This window comes from Antennarius striatus, chromosome 6, assembly GCF_040054535.1.
Source record: "Antennarius striatus isolate MH-2024 chromosome 6, ASM4005453v1, whole genome shotgun sequence".
In the NCBI taxonomy this organism is placed as follows: Eukaryota; Metazoa; Chordata; class Actinopteri; order Lophiiformes; family Antennariidae; genus Antennarius; species Antennarius striatus.
The window spans coordinates 12167638-12185790 of record NC_090781.1 but is presented as its reverse complement, the minus strand read 5'-3'; the positions used below and the strand labels follow the sequence as shown (position 1 = coordinate 12185790).

At 41.2% G+C, this 18153-nt stretch overlaps 1 protein-coding gene across 5 annotated transcripts in view; it reads right to left on the bottom strand.

Moving 5' to 3' along the window:
• The window catches only part of mark4b (MAP/microtubule affinity-regulating kinase 4b), a 53727-nt gene extending 38602 nt beyond the window's left edge, over positions 1–15125 (bottom strand). For 3 of the 5 annotated variants that reach the window (XM_068317723.1, XM_068317726.1, XM_068317727.1), the window contains exons 1-2: positions 15015–15125; positions 1894–2091 (exon numbers count right to left, since the gene is read on the bottom strand). In XM_068317723.1, coding sequence (XP_068173824.1) covers positions 1894–2091; positions 15015–15080 — 264 coding nt within the window. In that variant the 5' untranslated portion in view covers positions 15081–15125. Of the gene's footprint in view, positions 1–1893; positions 2092–12779; positions 13843–15014 lie in introns of those variants that run through there. The other 2 variants (XM_068317725.1, XM_068317724.1) reach the window with 2 other exon arrangements.
• Between the last annotated feature and the right edge of the window lie 3028 nt (positions 15126–18153).

Genomic DNA, 18153 nt, shown 5'->3' with positions numbered 1-18153 from the left:
GATAATTTTCTTTGTATGTGTTTTATATATTGGCTTTCCAGTTAATCCTGTCATCTATTATCACCCCCAGAAACTTATTTTCATATACCCTTTCAAAATCCACCCCATCTATCTGTACGTGTGCGTGTATGTTCTTATTGCAGTTGCTGAATATCATGAATTTGGTTTTATTTAGATTTAATGATATAAGTGCCTGTCAAACCACATTTTTAATTTGCGTATTTCATCAGTGACCCTCCCCAGTAGTTTGTGCAATTCCTCCCCAGAACAAAAAATGCTAGTATCATCTGCAAATAATACTAGTTTCAATACCTTTGAAACTTTGCATATATCATTAATATAAAGAATGAACAGTTGAACAGAGACGCCACAAGCAATGACAATGAATATTCACCCATCTTCACAAATTGTTTCCTGTTGCTCAGATAACTTTTCACCCAGTGCAGTACTAACCCCCTGATCCCATACCTCTCAAGTTTATTGATTAAAATTTCATGATTGATTGTGTCAAATGGTTTTTTGAGATCTATGCAGGGCTCGAAATTAACTTTTTTTCTTGGTAGCACTGGTGCTCCCAAATTTAGAAGTTAGTAGCACCAGCAAAGACTTCAGGAGCACCTACCCAAAAGCAAGGCAGTGACGGGGTGATAGAGACGCTCCGTCCATCTCCGTTCCTCCTCTCTCCCTCGCCCAGGAGAGCAGCCGCAGCTGCGCTCTCATTGTTTCCTGGCAGGACCGCAGGAGCGCGGTCTCACAAAAAAAGGCGCACCAGATTTTTTTCCCTAGTCGCAACGGTGCTCCCAAATATATTTGATAGTTGCACTGCTAAAAATTTGGGCACATATGCGACCAAAATGGGCGCAATTTCGAGCCCTGCTATGAAAATTCCAACAGAGTGCAGTTTTTGAATTTATCTAGTCTGTTATTGAACAATTTTTCTAGGATTTTGGAGAATTGTGGAAGCAAGGAAACAGGCCTGTAATTTGTGAAGTGGTGTCTATCCCCAGTTTTATACAGCGGTACAACTTTAGCTAGTTTCATTCTGTTAGCAAATTTACCAGTCTGGAATGATAAGTTGCAGATGTACTGTATGTGAGTGGTTCTGAAATCCCCTCAATGACCTTTTTTACAATTTTCATATCAATTTCATTAAAATCCGTAGATGTTTTACCTTTACATTTATTTACAATATCAATTATTTCCTTTCCTTCCACTGCTGTGAGGAACATTGAACTGGGATTCCTTTCTATAAGGTTGTCACTCAACTTCTTATCTAAACATGGATCTGGGATTTCATCTGCCAGTTTTGGTCCAACATTTACAAAAACCCATTAAAACTGTTGAGAACATCATCCATATTATCCATTTTCATGTTATTTTCAACAAAATATTGAGGGTAGCTCTGTTGTTTCGTACCATTTTTAACAATACTGTTTAATATGTCCCACATTCCTTTAATGTTGTTTTTGTTATTACATAATACTTTGCTGTAATATTCCTTTTTACACACCCTTTGTGAACCACTTTTGAAGTATTAGTACTTACATTTAGTATTTACACTCAGTATTTCTACCCCACTTCCAACCCAAAATTTTTGCGGGCAAATATTATTTACATTTATTTCTTAATTTCAATAACTTTTTAATGGCAAATCTGATTCTTCTTTTTCATTACTGTTAGACCATGACTCCATATGTGCCACAAATAGTGACATGATTTGAGAACAACATGATGACAACAGGCAGAGAAAGAATGTTGCATCAGAGCCAAATCAGAATGCTTCTGAAGTCATCCTTTTGATCTCAGGCTGGAAAAGTAAAAGCATGATACTGAACATTGGCCACAAGCTGTAGATTTGATCCATTAATGTGTGTGTCCCTGCCGACGACTCACCTCTCTGCCAGTCAGTATGTGTCGTGCCAGTTTGACCTTGGCAAAATTCCCCTTTCCAATGGTTTTGAGCAGCCGGTAGTTTCCAATGTGTGGCTGCTCATCTGAACACAAGGCTATGGAGTTACGACATCGGGCACCAAGTGAGCGGCTTGACCAGCCGGTACCCTTCTCTGAGCGGCTTGCAGACAGGGACGTATGCTGTGGAGGAGAGAGACAGAGAGAGAGGGTAAGAGAGATCCATGAAAAAGAACAACAACTAAATGTGTTATTCATTTTGATTGAAGACATATTCCATATATTTTTCTTGGTTGGTTTTTATAAACTTTTATGTTTCCATGTAATGAACAAAAACATGTTTATAGAAAAAGTAAGAAATGTGAAACCTAATTATCTTGGAGGAATCAATTTATGAGTGGGTCATAAACTGTCACAGTCACAAACTGAGGAAACTATAAAACTCATTACGTAGAAAAATGTAATAATAGACAAAGCAGATAATATCTGTGTACTAACAGAACTAAACAAACTGGGCATGACTTCTGAAGATTACTAACTTTGGGATTACTACTGAATCCCAAAGTTATATGTGACCTCGGTCCAGTAGTCATGTCACTCAGTGTGATACCGGACACCAAAAAGGGAAAAGATAGAGAAACCACGCTGCCTATAAATCTCATCTAACTGCTCATAATCTGCATTCCTCACATTCATGTGTGGTTGTGAGGTCACTGGTGTTAGATACTCATTTCTGTGGCTTCAAGACAAAAGCCTGGAGTCTATCCCAGCTGAGGCGGGGTACACCAATTCCCCTCTTCATGGAGAAGAAATTGAGCGGGGTAATTCCAAACAGGAGGAGGACTCTAAGACAAAACAAGGAGCTCTTCAACATGGGCTCCTTCTATCCCATTGGCTTTGTTGTGTCCCTGAATAGTCCACAAGATGAGAACAATAACAGATTACATCTGAAAACCAGGAACTTAAAACAATGAAGGAAACAGACGCACTGACTCAAAAAAAAGGATTTATTTATAAATTAACAAGAACTAACAATTAAACAATAAAACAACTGCTTCACAAAAAGCCCAATCTGAAACACAATCCAAGAGCTAATTCTAACTCCGAAATACAAGGCCAAACAAAAATATCTCCTTTCTTTTGAAAGAAAGTAACAGTGGGTTAATCCCAAGACTTTACCACACACTCAAATCTCACAACAGCCAGCTGGCCCTCTGGCACCTCAGGCCTTAAGCCAATGCCCTAATTCCAAAATGGCTTCAGCTGCAGGTAACCCCTACCCCCTCCCAGCAGGTGGTGGGAAGGCGTAAGCAACAGTGGCAGCAGAGAACTTACATACAGTGCCAGGGATAATGATGGTCAAATTAATGTATTATTGATATTATAGCCGCTGTCCTTTAAATGATGCTGTATGTGGATTGGGGGGTACGGGGAGGGGTGTGTGTGTAGGAAGTTACAAGATGGTGAGGAAAGAACTGCGTTACTGTGAGGAATAGGGCACGCAAAGCTATAGGGGAATCTGTAACTCATGACAAGCCTTCAGCACACACAACTCCCTCTGTCTACAGATGGGAACCACATAGAAGCACGGATATCTGAGAAGAACATCCAGTATGAGAAAAACACCCAGAGCTGATAATATGACAGGAAACATGGATAACTGTTCAGGCTTAGTTAGTTAATACCAATAATACTGCTAATACTAAAACACTGAAGAACTAAAAAAGCAAGGCAAACATTTCTGCAGAATTCCAGTACAAACATCTGAAGCTGCATACCACTGCTGTGTCCCAAACCACATAATTCCATTCTCACCCTGGCCAGTCTGAGTGTACAAATCTGTTCACACTACTGTGAGTGCGTCACAGTGAAGTATGCTAAGAGCACCTGGATAGAACACTCAAACCAGCAATGGACACCTCTCAGCCTCAATGATCATCACCTTGTCTGACGTACAGGGAAGGAAGGTCCTTGTGGACAACTAGACTGCACTAATTCAATCTGACACAAGTCTACATAGCTGACATTCACGCTCTGTTGAAGTAAGTGTATTTACATACAGTACAATACATCAGAGAATACGGGTTCAATTAATTTTCTCATTTCACATGACTCAGTAAACCAGAAAAACAAAATCTGCTCTTCCTCGACGTTTCATTGTTCAACGAGAAGGTGCTTCAGGCAACACCCTGATGATTCCTGAGCTGTGGATGGAATCCAACCAAAGAAACTGGAATGGATAAAATGTATTCCATTATCTTCATTTTAAACTCCACTTCACCCTTCCCCCATTTGTTCACCCCTCTCTCTTTCTCTTAGCTCATCCCTTTCCCCAAACCAATCAATTTATCTCCTTTCCCTCTGTTCTCGTCCTCTCTTTTGCCTCACGTCAAGATCTCCATCTTCAGCCACATTAATCCAAATTTCATTCACCGTTCTACCCCAAACTACTGCCTATACTCTTTTTAAGAAGTGCAGTCCATCAAATCTTTCTGCTTATTATGCAGTTTCATTCAGAAGGGGACTTCCGTGTGACTTTTTATGTGTGGTTGGATGAGATGTGGTGGGCCAGCAAATATGAGCAGAAAGAGGAATTTGTGTGGGAGATGGAGGATAATCCCCCTCCAGTCCACCACCAAGCATTATATATGTAGGTTGATGCTTTGTACGGAAGATGGATGGAGGGTTGGTAAGGTTTATGTTTGACATGACGGGCGAGTCATGGTTGTGTCTGAAACTACGATCATCTGGATTTTGAATTCAAGACAGCATAATTTTGGGGAAAATTTAAATTTTAAATCAAAACAAATTTTCCATTTAGGGGTTGACATTAAAATCAAATCCAAACAATTCTGGGTAGTTATTGAATAATTACATATTTAACAATTTGACTAAAACCTGATACAGTAATCCCTCGCGTATTCGCGCTTCAAGATGCACGGCTTCATACATCAAGGATTTTTAGTATGTAGTCACGTAATACCGTACGTACATGCTATTCGCTGACAGCATCCAGAAGTGTACTGTATTCCGAGACTCACGGTTAATGCATTCCAGGAACCACACGCGATTAATGAATTCCGCGATACAACGATGAACTATTTATCTTATTATTTACGGTAATTTGAACATTTATGAACCCTCCCCATACTGACATTAATCCACCTTCTATCTGTATTACCTTTTCACAAACTCTTATCGACCTTTGTGTCTCACGTAAGTCTGAGACTCATGGAACATAGCGCACTTCTGGATGCTGTCAGCCAATAGAATGCGCGTATAGTATCACTTGACTGCCTACTAAAAATCGCAATGAGGTAAAGTTGAGAGCATCGATTTGCGAATGCGCGAGGGCGCATTGTATTCAGATTCATGATCAGCTGAGATGGGCTTATTTTTGTATCCGAATGCAATCATGTCAAGCAAATGAATGTCCTCCAGAGTCCAGGTCCTGCCCAGAGTTTCTTCCTCAGTGAGTGAGTTTTTCCTCAGTGCTGTTGCTTATGCTTGCTCTGGAGGATTCTGTTGGGTTTCTCTATCTGTCAAAGTGCTTTGAAATGTCTGCCGACGTGATTAAGCGCTATAGAAATAAAGGTTTGTTGATTGATTGGTAATATCTTCGACTGAGGATATTGTCGGGCGGTGGAAAGAATACTTCGAGGATATCCTCAATCCCGCTGCCATGTTTTACACAGAGGAAGCAGAGGCTGAGGTCTCAGAGGTGGACTCGTCCATCACCCAAGCTGAAGTCACCAAGTGGTTGCCAAACTCCTCGGTGGCAAAGCACCAGGGGTGGATGAGATTCACCCCGAATACCTCAAGTCTCTGGATTTGCAGGGACTGTCATGGTTTACACGTCTCTGTAACATCGCATGGCACTCGGGGACAGTACCTCTGGATTGGCAGGAGGGCGGTGGTCCCTCTTTTCAATAAGAGGGACCGGTGGGTGTGTTCCAACTATAGGGGGATCACACTCCTCAGCCTCCCGGGAAAAGTCTACTCCAGGGTACAGGAGGGGAGGATTAGACCGCGGATTCAGGAGGAACAATGCAGTTGGCTGGATGGATGGATGGATGGATGGATGATTGATTGGTCATGTCTACATCTCACGCTGTAACTTGAGGTTTGTAATCTTTGCAAAGATCCATCAAAAGGCAAATAAATATTTTGGGAAAATTGATGTACATCAACTCACTATGCAATGCCGTCACTCATTAAACACGTCGACCGACATTTTGTTCTTTTAAATTCTTGTGTTGTTGTCAGGAATGACAGATACATCATTTGGTGACTGTCAGCTGGGTCTGACATGTGACAAAACAATTAACATGTAACAACAGCATTGCCGTCATGATCACACCGATCATTTCACCAAGTGACATCTACAGATGAGATATCCGACTACAAATCAAGATTATATTCCATAAGTTCAAAACCTTTCAGAATGAACCTTAAAGAAATGTTAAAAATTCAGAAGCTAAGAAGACTCCTGTAAAAATAAATTCTGTACTGTGTGTGTGTTGTTACGCTCAACAAAAGGCCTCTAAGATAACAATCTGTCAGACACACTCATCTCAAACCACGTCAAGACTCACCATTTGACAAACACAAATATGTTTCCAGTCAATGAACCACACCCTGAGGGAGATATATTGCTTCAGGCTGGTTGGATCTTGGTTCAGTATTGACTGAAGACAGGAAGTGTGACACTTGTCCCAAGTTAGGGGATTGCGTAACCCCTCAAGGGCTGCTCAACACACAAACACAGTGCCAGTTCAGTTCCTCTTCCTCTCACCAGCTGCTACGAATGTCAGCCTTGTGGCCTCAGACCGGTGTGTCCTGACACACCTCCATTTTCTCAGACACAGTCTCTGCACAGTGTTACATAACAAAACACTTGGGGTGAAAAAGGTGGAATCGTCCCCAAGACTCTACTGACTTTGTGTAGTATTCAGGCGGTGTTTTCTTTTGGACATCATGCTTCTAGTCTAAGATGCTTCTCATGTAACCACACTGACAAAGAATGAAGTCTGACTTTCTGTGTTGTTTATTGGCAATTTTTCTAAAGGTCATAAAATTGTCCAACTCATGTTTAATAGAACTAACAGAAAATAGTACTTAGTGACATGACAGCACATAAACCTTGTAAAGGTAGAAACGGACCAGCCAGGAGAGATTTGGCACCGTTTTCTTCGTGTAAGCTATCCTTTAAGCCGTGAGCTTAATGTCCAGTTGAGCCCATGTGTGATTAGAGCAGGTGGTGTTGATGATGTGATGTAGTGTCCCTTCTTCTTGATCTCTTCTTGCCTGTAAATTGTCTCCCACTTTTTCCTCCAAGTAAATTTAGATATGTTTGTAAAATAATAAAATATAAATGTAATTTATGCTTCAATCAAACCAATTCACCAATCGAATATATGGACCAACTGTATTGTGACACCATTACAGTAATATAAAATATCATTAGACAAGACTTTAACCATACTACCAACCTCTAAAACACATTGTTTTCTATGTGTGCTAAAGTTGGACTGTGCTGTGTGAACTTCTACCATCTCAGTTATCCAACAGGAGTGTGTGTGTCAATACAGCAGGAAGTGGCATGAACTTAATCTACGTAACTTCCTGACCTGGGGACAGAGATGTCACAGTGATGACAGCAGACGTGTCACATGTTGAACCACAACAGTTTGCAAGCATTTCCTTTCCTGTTTGGTAAGGAAGAGGGAGTTGCCAGTTAAACATGTCAGTGGCCGTGACAAACAGGTTATCTGGTCCTCAGAGGCCGAGCTGCCGAAAGATCCCACTCAGTCTTAGTAATGCAATGAAATATTTGTTCGCAGAGAACTTTTTTTTTTTTTACTATTTCTTCAACTAGACAACATGACAAAGATTAGCAGGACATGTGGGAATGAATATCACAATGAATAATCATTTGGAATAATAAACTATTATGGAATAATGCTTATAAGCAACAAATAGCTTTCTGTTAGATGCTGTACAAACAGAATTTGAGTGCCGCCCGTAACATCCTCTTAGGAAACACAAATTACTTACCAGCTAAAAATCACGAAGGCTCTGCATCTGTTTTTACTGATACCACTTATTTCCCATTATAGAACATTTTTGACCAAAGCAACTTGATGAAAATCCATTTTTGCCCGACTCCTTCATACAGTATTCTTGCCATAATCACTGGTCACTCATTTGTGTCTTGTCTCACAGACATACAGTATATAGAGTTTTGTGATTAATGTGTATTGAGTACTGTATGTACTGTACAATGCATTTCACTGGAGCGAGCTGGGTTGTCTTGTTTTTTACTGATGAATGGACCAAATACCAACTTAGTACCAAATGTTCTCTGCAAAAACTCAGGCAGCCTCCCTCATCCAGTATGACTTTATTAAAGTGGGCAGAGTGTACCTGGATTCCACAGGCTGGATGGTGTATTACTGAAACACAAAGCCAAAAACAGACAAGCACTCTTGTTCTGGAAATCTGCCACATTACTCAGCAGATCACGCAGTGCGGGGCTGTGATCATCAGGCAGATTGAGGGTCCAATTTATTCTGTTTGGATCAAAATGAGTAGACTATTTGCCAAATAGCCATTCCAGCTTATTATAATAGTTCCATCCTTAATTTTTATGTGCAGTGATTAAAAAAATGCGCTCACCAAAACAACTGCCAACAATAGATATACGACCACAACGACATTCTTAACATGCAGACTGATGGGGAAGGAAATATGCAGTCAGATGATCTAAACAAGTTGAGCAAACATCAAGTTTGTAATGATGAACCTAAAAGTGGTTATCCACAAAGAGTCAGCAATAATGCCTGCAACTCACAGGAAAATGGTGCATGTGCCATGGAGCTATGGAAAATACATCTGGTCAAAGCTGAACCAGACAGACTAATTCCAAGAGACCTAAAACACATTGTTTAACAGCAGCGGTTTGCCGTTTAGCAAAACACATTGAAAAGATTCATTAACTGCCAGGTTATGTCTTACTGATTGCACAAAATGTATGAGTCAAACTGCGGATGCTGAGGCCTGAAGGGAGGCACAGTAAGCCGACACCTGAGAGGCCAACAGCAGAAGAGCCCCATTACACAATGAAGACAACAGAACAACTGTGCTGTGAGTGTGAGTGTCTGACTGTCCTTTGTGCTTGTCTGCCAGTTCTTTTCTGGTACTGTGTGTGTCCGTGTGATAACACATCCGTGTGTGTGTGTGTGTGTGTGTGTGTGTGTGTGTGTGTGTGTATGTGTGTGCGTGTTTGTGTGTGTGTGTGTGTGTTTGTCAGTCAACAAGGGCTCCGTGAACCACGTAATTCTTCACAAGAATCCTGATATCTAGAAAACGCCACCTGTTTAGCACCAGTCACTGACTAACCTTGAATAGTGTTACATGATAGCTGGAAGGTAAACAACGCAGCGGTTACATTTGCATTACAGACCAATCAAGTTAATCATCCTTTTATCCAACACATATTTAGTCATGGCTTGCATCTGACAATTTGCCCCTACCTTTTGCACCTGTATGATTTTAATTTACCTTTCTACTGAGATGATAGAAACTGGACTGTAGGTAGACCTAAAGTATTTTACAAACACATACAAATGTGTCAATGCAAAATTAAACTGAATAAACACACCATTGATTTAAACTTACATGATTTTCATCTTTGATTAAATTAGCAGAGTACTTAATTAACTGTGCTGTAATGATGTTGTGGTTTAATGAACTGAAAGAATACATTCACAGTGTAAAAGTTAAGAGATGACGGGTTGTACTTTATTGAGTATATTTGAATTAACTTTTCAGTTTGAATATCAAAAGCCATTTTGCCCTCTGAATTTTACATGGAGAGAGAATGCATGTGAATCAACAAATGAACTATATTCCCATTTCTGTAATTGTTAAGAAGGGCTGTGACAACAACTGAAATATCACAGCCTGTGATGTCGAACAGAGGGCTGAGTTCACTCCTGTCACAACCGTTTGTTTTTTGGTGGTGAAAGTTAAAGGAGTGCAGATGGTGTCCATCATTGTTCAGTCATCATTTTTGTTTTTCTTGTCATTTGTAGACTTCAATTTGGGATATCTACAGACAAAGACTGTTGATTACATCATGACACACCGTTTCCCACATGCTGTGGGTTTGGACTTGCCCAGTCAAGATGCTTGCGCGATTAAGAGAGGATCAAAAACAGTTGAGGAAAATGGAAAAGAAAAAGATTTTTTTGAAACCTTGTGTGTTTGTGTAAAACTGATGAACAGTCCCTGTAAGGTTCACTGAAGTTAATGTCTGCATGGTGAAACGTCTACAAATGACCTGTTGGTGAAGTGACGAATGAACAAGGTCAGACAACAAAAATGAGTTAGCAGAGCAGACATCACGGACATCATGTTAGCAGCAAGTTCACCTTAATTACCATCAGCCTGAAAACCATAAGCTTCATCACTACTGGCAACCAAACCTTAAGACAATTAGTACATAAGTCTTGTAGTGCAGTCACAATAATATACACACACATTCAAAACAGACCATGAAGAATAGTAGGTGTTAGATTTTAATAGCAGGTTTTATGGTAATGCCTGCACATTATCCAATTCATATTACACAATTCAAGAATAGCCATAAAGCACATCAGTATACCAAAGTTAACAGTATGGTATGCTGCACTCAAAGGGAAAACACAACAACCGTCTCATGAAGAAGTCCATCTAAGAAAGACTGCATGTTAGAACTACAGTAATCATCAGGAAGAATCTGCTGGAGTTGGGAGCAGCACACCTGCCTCAGGAGGAGGTACACCGAAACCTCCAGCCAGCAGTGACAGTCTCAAGGGATTTTGCAACAGGAGCCAAGCACCAATGTGACAGCTGTCACTGGCTAAATGATGGCGTGACTCACTACTATGGGAGTGCAGTTAACCACCATCCTACGGGTAGAGATTGTTTCTTCACTAAGGCAAGAGAAAATCCACACTGCTGCAAAAAAAACCCCATTATGGACTGAAAATAATTCATCAACAATGCAAATTAAAAGGTTTTGCATTTTTATATTTTCTTCATTCTGGAAAAAATCATGACCCTATGTTTGGAAGTTCCTAACTTCCCAGAACCCAGCACCACCACAGCAAACTATGTGTTTGCCACCACTGATTGTTCATGGACACCTAAATAGTGTCCGTTAAGACTGCACAGATAGTAATTCAATCACCTCTCCTGGGATTAAAGCTGGAAATGTCCCTCCAGTTGGCCAAGCTGTCTGACCTTTAGGCTACTGTTGCAACGGTAAAGCAAGTTGTAGTTGGATTAAGCTGGTCAGGGTAGAGAAAATCAGGTCAGCAGGACACTGCCATCACTATATGCTATCTAATATCACCCCAACTAATTTTTTACCAACAATATGAGGGTCATTTGGCCACAGTGAAGCTGGTGACAAAAGCGTGGAGCATTTCATGACCGTGTCAGTGAAGCTTGTCAGTCATCCAGGTCATGGTAGATCTCTGCTCATGACTGTATATGGCGGGTTTCTGTGTGAAATCAATGTCACCGAGGACATAAAAGGCAACTGCCGGCTTTTGGAAGCAAGTCTGCACAGTAAAGTCATGAATCTCTCTCTTGTATGGGAAACACAAAAGCCCTGCTGTGCCCTACAGTGGGACATAGAACGACATGTTAGCTTTTGTGCAACTGTACATGTGCACACAAGCACTCGTCCACACCTACAATTTTTTCCCCTCACACACAAAAAACTGTGTTACAAGCCTCAAGCAAAGCAGTTCATCAGTGCAACAACCAAAATGAAAAAAAAAAAATCCAACATTGTGGGAAAAAGAAAAGCACAGGAAATCAGCTAACCATGAATCAGCACTCTAGCTGGATGTCTTTATATCACAACACATTTGAATGATATGTAAACATGGGACTCAGAAGGCTTGGTCTAGGGTACAGGTATCCAATTAAAAAACATGAATGGAAGTGTTGTGTACTCGCTAACTGCTGGCTAAGGCTGTCACAATACTAGTTGTGAAATCCAACAGAGGCGACCAACATTAGAAACTGCTGAGTTGTTGTACACGAGGTGCCCTTGAGATAAACGTGGGGATCCTCAGTACAGCTGCATTATTGATGTCACTACTTTCTGACGGATCGGAGTCTCAAAACCTTGAGAACCCCTTTCAAAAAACGTGGGAGGAACCCTACCCCCATCCAAAAAAATCCAGTCACCTTGTCCTGTCTCCTCAAAATCCAGACGCTGCCAGACACAGAAGACTGTCAGCAGGACAAACAAGGCCAGCCTGACACAGCACATTTTCAATTGTGGTCCCTCTGTGATCCCTCTCTTACTTTGATTTAATAGAAAACTGGACAGATGGGGACGGTCTTGACGTAAAGATTGGAGTAATGTGATAGCGTGGAGGGATGGGTGCAGGGCAGGCTGGGTGTGGAAAGGGCTGGGTGGCCTCGCATCTGATGCATTCATTATTGATCAACTCAGGGAAGACAAACATGCGCACTGATGACACCGGTGGACCAAAGAGGTGGATGTAAAAGTCTAGAACAATTTCAGGCAACTCACTAATTGTATGTAGGAGTAATAAACGTAATATAAGTGACTCTGCAACTACCCCAAGGCAGAGAAATCCCATCACACCCATCTTATCTCCATTCTAGTCATCCGGCGGGTCCAACCCGTCCCAAATGAGATGTGAGAGATTAGCGCGTCTGTGTTCCCTTTATTCATTCTGGAGGAATCAATATAGTTTCCTTCAAAGGCAATATATAATTTAATGGTAACTATAGTCGTGGTGGTGAAGGTGACCAATGGGCATCATGTTTGATCTACTTACGTGGTCCGAGTTCCGCTCGTTTCCAGGCAGTGCGGTGCGTAAAGACATTGTCGTCCCTGAGTACGCTTCGCCGTCCAATTAAAACAAAAATAAAACCCAGTGGGTTGTTGGTTTGTGTCCAAACTGGGTTCAGATCACCCCAGAGCAGCCTGGTGTTCGATCACACGGGGGTATCGATCAAGGGGAAAGAGCTTCGATTCTCATATAATCCTCATTTTTACAGTTCAGGAAGGAAGGACAGGTCACCCATCATACACTCAATGTAACAACGAGTCGGGTCGCTACATCTAAACCTCATCTGTCTGGTTTTGCTGGTAGCAAACCAGTCTCACCTGAAAAAAAAATAATAATCCGAGACGAACCCCCTCCCACCCACTCCGTTTTTTCACTTTCCCCGATCCGTAAAAGACGTTACCATACCATTCCGGTGGTCACTAGCTGGACTGGGACGAAACAATCCGGTGGTCACCACATTATTTTAACAAGAATTGCTTCTGATGAGGAGGAAAACGCAAACATCAAGTCAACTAATCGGTGTTTAGTGAAGACCAAACAGTGGTGGTGGTCTCTGAGACCACCGCGGGTCCAGATGAGACAAACGGAGTTCCTGCTTTCCTGTTAGCTAGCTAATAACAATGTCCTGGATTACCATCTTAACGGCGGCTCCTAGGGAGAAACGGTCTCCGGCACAGAAGCAGGACCACCTCAGACGACATCACCAGAGGTGTAGCTACGGTTTAAATCGCCGGTACTTAACGTTAGGACTAAAGAAAGACACGGATGTGGGGCTTCCCGGTCACCCTCCGCTCCTCCTCGATCAAATCCGCCCTTGGCTTCTTTCATTCGCGGCGGTTCCGAGCGGGTTGGTGGGTGAATGGAAAGTCGCTTGCGTCGAACAAGGCGCGCCGGAACATGAAGATATAAGTCAGAAACATGGTATTTGTTCCCTGTGAAGCAGACGAAAGAAAACAAATCCCCCCCCACTGTTCAGGAAAAAACCCCAGTGACAAGAGAAAGAGGGAGGGAGACGGACGTCAGGGCTGGGGCTGCTGCGTCGTCGCACGCGCTCGCGCACACATACACGCGCTTTCTCTCCTCTCCGGTTTGTGCTGCCTTCAGGTACACCACAAAAACAATTTTTCTGAGTACTGTCACGGAACCCGTGGCTAATATATGTTTGAAATATAATCACAGGGATTGTTTAATTTCCTAAATACAGTATTTCTATTGAAATATGAAAACCAAACTCAAGGTTTGTTTCAGGTTAAACAACACAGTACGTCTTGTTTATGGGATTTATTGCCGCCTAGTGGATTCATTTGTGTCAAACATTTCCAGTATTCATTATGGTCGTTTTGTTACGCGGATATTTACTACTATTCAAAGGAAAATTCGAGCAAAACAGGTGTTTGCTGAATAAAATACCAACTGGTTTTGGTCAGTGAATGTAGCACAGTAGGGTAATGGAGAAAAAGGCACACACACACACACACACACACACACACACACACACACACACACACACACACACACACACACACACACACACACACACACAGACACATCATCATCATCATCATCATCATCATCACCATCACCATCATCATGCTCAATGAAGGCAGACATGCGGTGCTGTGCGTTGGCAGCAGACCTAATCACCACAGTTGTAAGCAGACAGAGGTATTTAACCCATTTTTCCATCTTTACAAAAACAGAAATCAGAAAAAGAGGTGCAAAGAGAAATGCAAATGCCTTAAGTTAAGTTTTTTGTTTAAAAGTAGTGAATCCAAGTAAAACAATTTTGCTTTAAAGTGCTATTAACTCTGATGTTAAGAATATGAAGTAATTATATATTATATACAATAAAATCGGCTTAATATTTACTTACTTATTAGTTGTTTGTATTTATAGGAGAATGCACAATTAAAAGTAATTACACCAGCTACCTTGCAGCTACCTACTGTACATACATATTAATGCTACCATAAGTTCTTGTCATGTGTATAAAACTTAAAAAGGCTGCATCATACGTTTGCTTTCGTTAGTTTTCTATACCCGCTTCTTCCGCTGTCACTGACCGCAGGGTGCCGGAGCCTATCCCAGCTGAGCCACACATGGTCAAACACGCACGCACATACTCACTCCTACGGACAATTTATTATTTACTATTATCAATGAAACCGTGCAAAGGTACTTACAATACTTGCAGTCATATACTGTATGTCCAAGTCCTACCTGAACTGATCTGGACCTGTTGGAACGAACCCAGGGCCTCATCCTCCTTGCAAGCCTGCTTCCCATATGCAACTGAGACTGTCAGTGACTTCAGCCCTCACAGTTTACAAGGCTGATACTGAAACAAGTAGATGAGCAACACAAAAGCAGATTCACTGTCATTCCTCAGAGTTCAGAGACAGAGAATGAAATTTAGCAGGAGAGCAGAGAGCTGCTGCTGTCAGGCAATCGATGTTGGAAAGAACATGCAGAGCAGCAGTCCATATCTGGATGGATAACAGAGACTGTTCTGAACATGGTGTTACAGAGTACACTGGTGTAGAACCACTGTCCGGTCAGCTGTGTATAACCCTATTAGAGGAAAAAAAAACACTGAATGTGGAATTGTCAATACATCTAATGGGCTATGGAAAAGAGAAGGGGTGGGTCAGCTTTAGTTTATTTGTGTGTGTGTGTGTGAGTGTGTGTGTGTGTGTGTGTGTGTGTATACAGCTAGTGATTTGTGCTTCTTCAAGCACGTCAGCAGCAATTGATCCAGCCAGTAGCTTGAAATCTGATAAATTAATTTGAAATTATATTCTCTTAATGAAATTGTGCTGCAACCTCCAAATTGGATTAGTAACTTTAATTTATTTTCAGATTTACCAATGTAATTCACTGTATAAATGGTACCCACATTCCCATCAAGACTCCCTCACATAATGAAACTGATGATGTGAACAGGAAGTCCATTCACACCATAACTGTGCAGGTACAAGTAGATTGACTACTGTTTCAACATGTTAAAGATTGCGTCGTAGGTAAACTAACATCCATCCAGATCATGTGTGGTGCTGCAGACTACATTTCTGATGTGGAGGCAAAGTGTTCTGGGTCGGATCCTGACTCACGGATGTATGATGAGTCTTACCTTAGCAACAGTCTGTGATGTCATATGTAGAGTAAAGGTTTGAGACAACTGAGGGTCGTCTGTGGTGCCCCAGTGATCATCAGGGGTTATGGGATAGGGTAGGCTAGGCAAGGTCTCTGTCCTTCAATCTACATCCACTATACATCACAGGAGACTGATGGCTTTGAGACTTTGATGGCTTTAATCTGGAGGACAGGGGATACCTATGGCAACTGAAGGTGTTGGCCCTTTACACTGAACACACACACACACACACACACACACACACACACACACACACACACACACACACACACACACACACACACACACACACACACACACACACACACACACACACACACACACACACACACCCACCCACACACACCCACACACACCCACACACCCACACACACCCACACACACCCACACACACACCCACACACACACACACACACACACACACACACACACACACACACACACACACACACACACACACACACACACACACAGAGAACTTCACCCGGGTTCACTGCAGGATGAGAGCCCAGGTGGAGATGACCATAGACCCAGCCTATGACACCTCAGGGTAATTCCTGAAGGGGTCTGTGATATACTGTAATTGTGTTGTTCTTCATACTATTGCCTCTATTAGGGGTGAACAATACACGTGTATCATGTGACTAAAATAGACAGAAAATAACACTTGGAATGCCTAAAAGATGTTCTAAGCAGCACAATGCCTCAGCTATTGATCTAACAAATAATGCAGTTTTGGCTTTTATCAAGGAAACTATGCAAAATGACCAGATGTCAGTTCTTGATTTCATTTCTTATATAATGTAGGTATATGCACGGTTTTGAATATTCTTCTTGTGAACTGTTTTTGTAATGTGCATATGCCGATTTACTTTTATCTAAATAACATGAATAAATAAAAGCAAATAATATAATTAGTTTATCGCCTTTTTTATTTAACCATGTGTATGAATGTAATGTAATGTAATGTCAACATATTTGTCATTGTTGGGTTCTTCTGAATTCAGATTTTTTTTGGGCATTGTTTTTGTATTTGAATTTAGTTGTATCCTACACATATACATTACGTTAGATTCAGTACATTTACCTCCAAAGCTTGGAAATCTCGTGCTCATTTCCCCCATTGTCACACCTACAGAGAATCAAAGTTCAACTGTCATATTTTTCTTATACATTCATTCAGCATCTGTCACAAGAATTATACAGACATGAAAGTAATGAGCTTGACTTGCCCCACATAAAATACAACAAATTTTATCAAATATTTATTGTACTGTGTAATAAATAATAAATGTGATATTCTTTCAGCTATAGATATAGAGCAAGCAAATTTTCCAGTTATATACAGTACTGTTCCTTTGTCCGTGTAATATGATATGTACCACTTCCTCCCACTTTCCTTCTACAATATTTGATACATTATTTCCATTTGATTTGTTTTTACTTTATTTGTACGGCGTATTTGATTCCTAACCCTAACCCCACCCTAACCCAACTCTAGCCCTAACCTTTAAACCTAACCCAGAGCCTAAACTATTCCCAACCCTGTTAACCCTGATCTTAACCCTAACCGCAAACCCTAATCTTTAATTTAACTCCAACCCCCTAACGCCTAACCCTGATCTAACACAAACCATAATCTAGCCCTAACCTCTAACCCTAACCATAACCCTGAGAGTGAGACAATGAGAGAGAGATTTTTTGATTGTTCTAAACAACACATTTTTATGGATGTTTACACATGTAACAAATTACACTGAGCTGGCTTCCTGGTCTTGTTTATTCTCCACCCGGTTTTTCCTGCTAAGGTAAATGGCAATTGTCACTTCTCCTGAGAGAAAATTTAGGAGTTACCACATTTCTTTATTGGCTTTTTTGTAGCTAGCTCCCAGGATGAAAACACTCAGTAAAAGCTACACCAAACAGACTAAAAACCACAGTTAAAAGAGTGAAAAACTCGGTGACTCTTCAACACTCCGTAAAAACTTGGAACATATTCTCTCGTAATTCACAAAATGGAGACATGTTAAAAACAGCAAGACAAAGAACAGAAACAAAAGCAGTAGAGGCCACAGCACCATGTAAAATCCTCCACTGGAGGTTGATAGTCCTTTATATTTAAGTGTTTTTTACAGCCCACTGTGGGTTGGGTCCAGTTCCCCCCAGCCAGCCTCTTTGTACACTCGGTGGGGGTTCTGTTGCTCA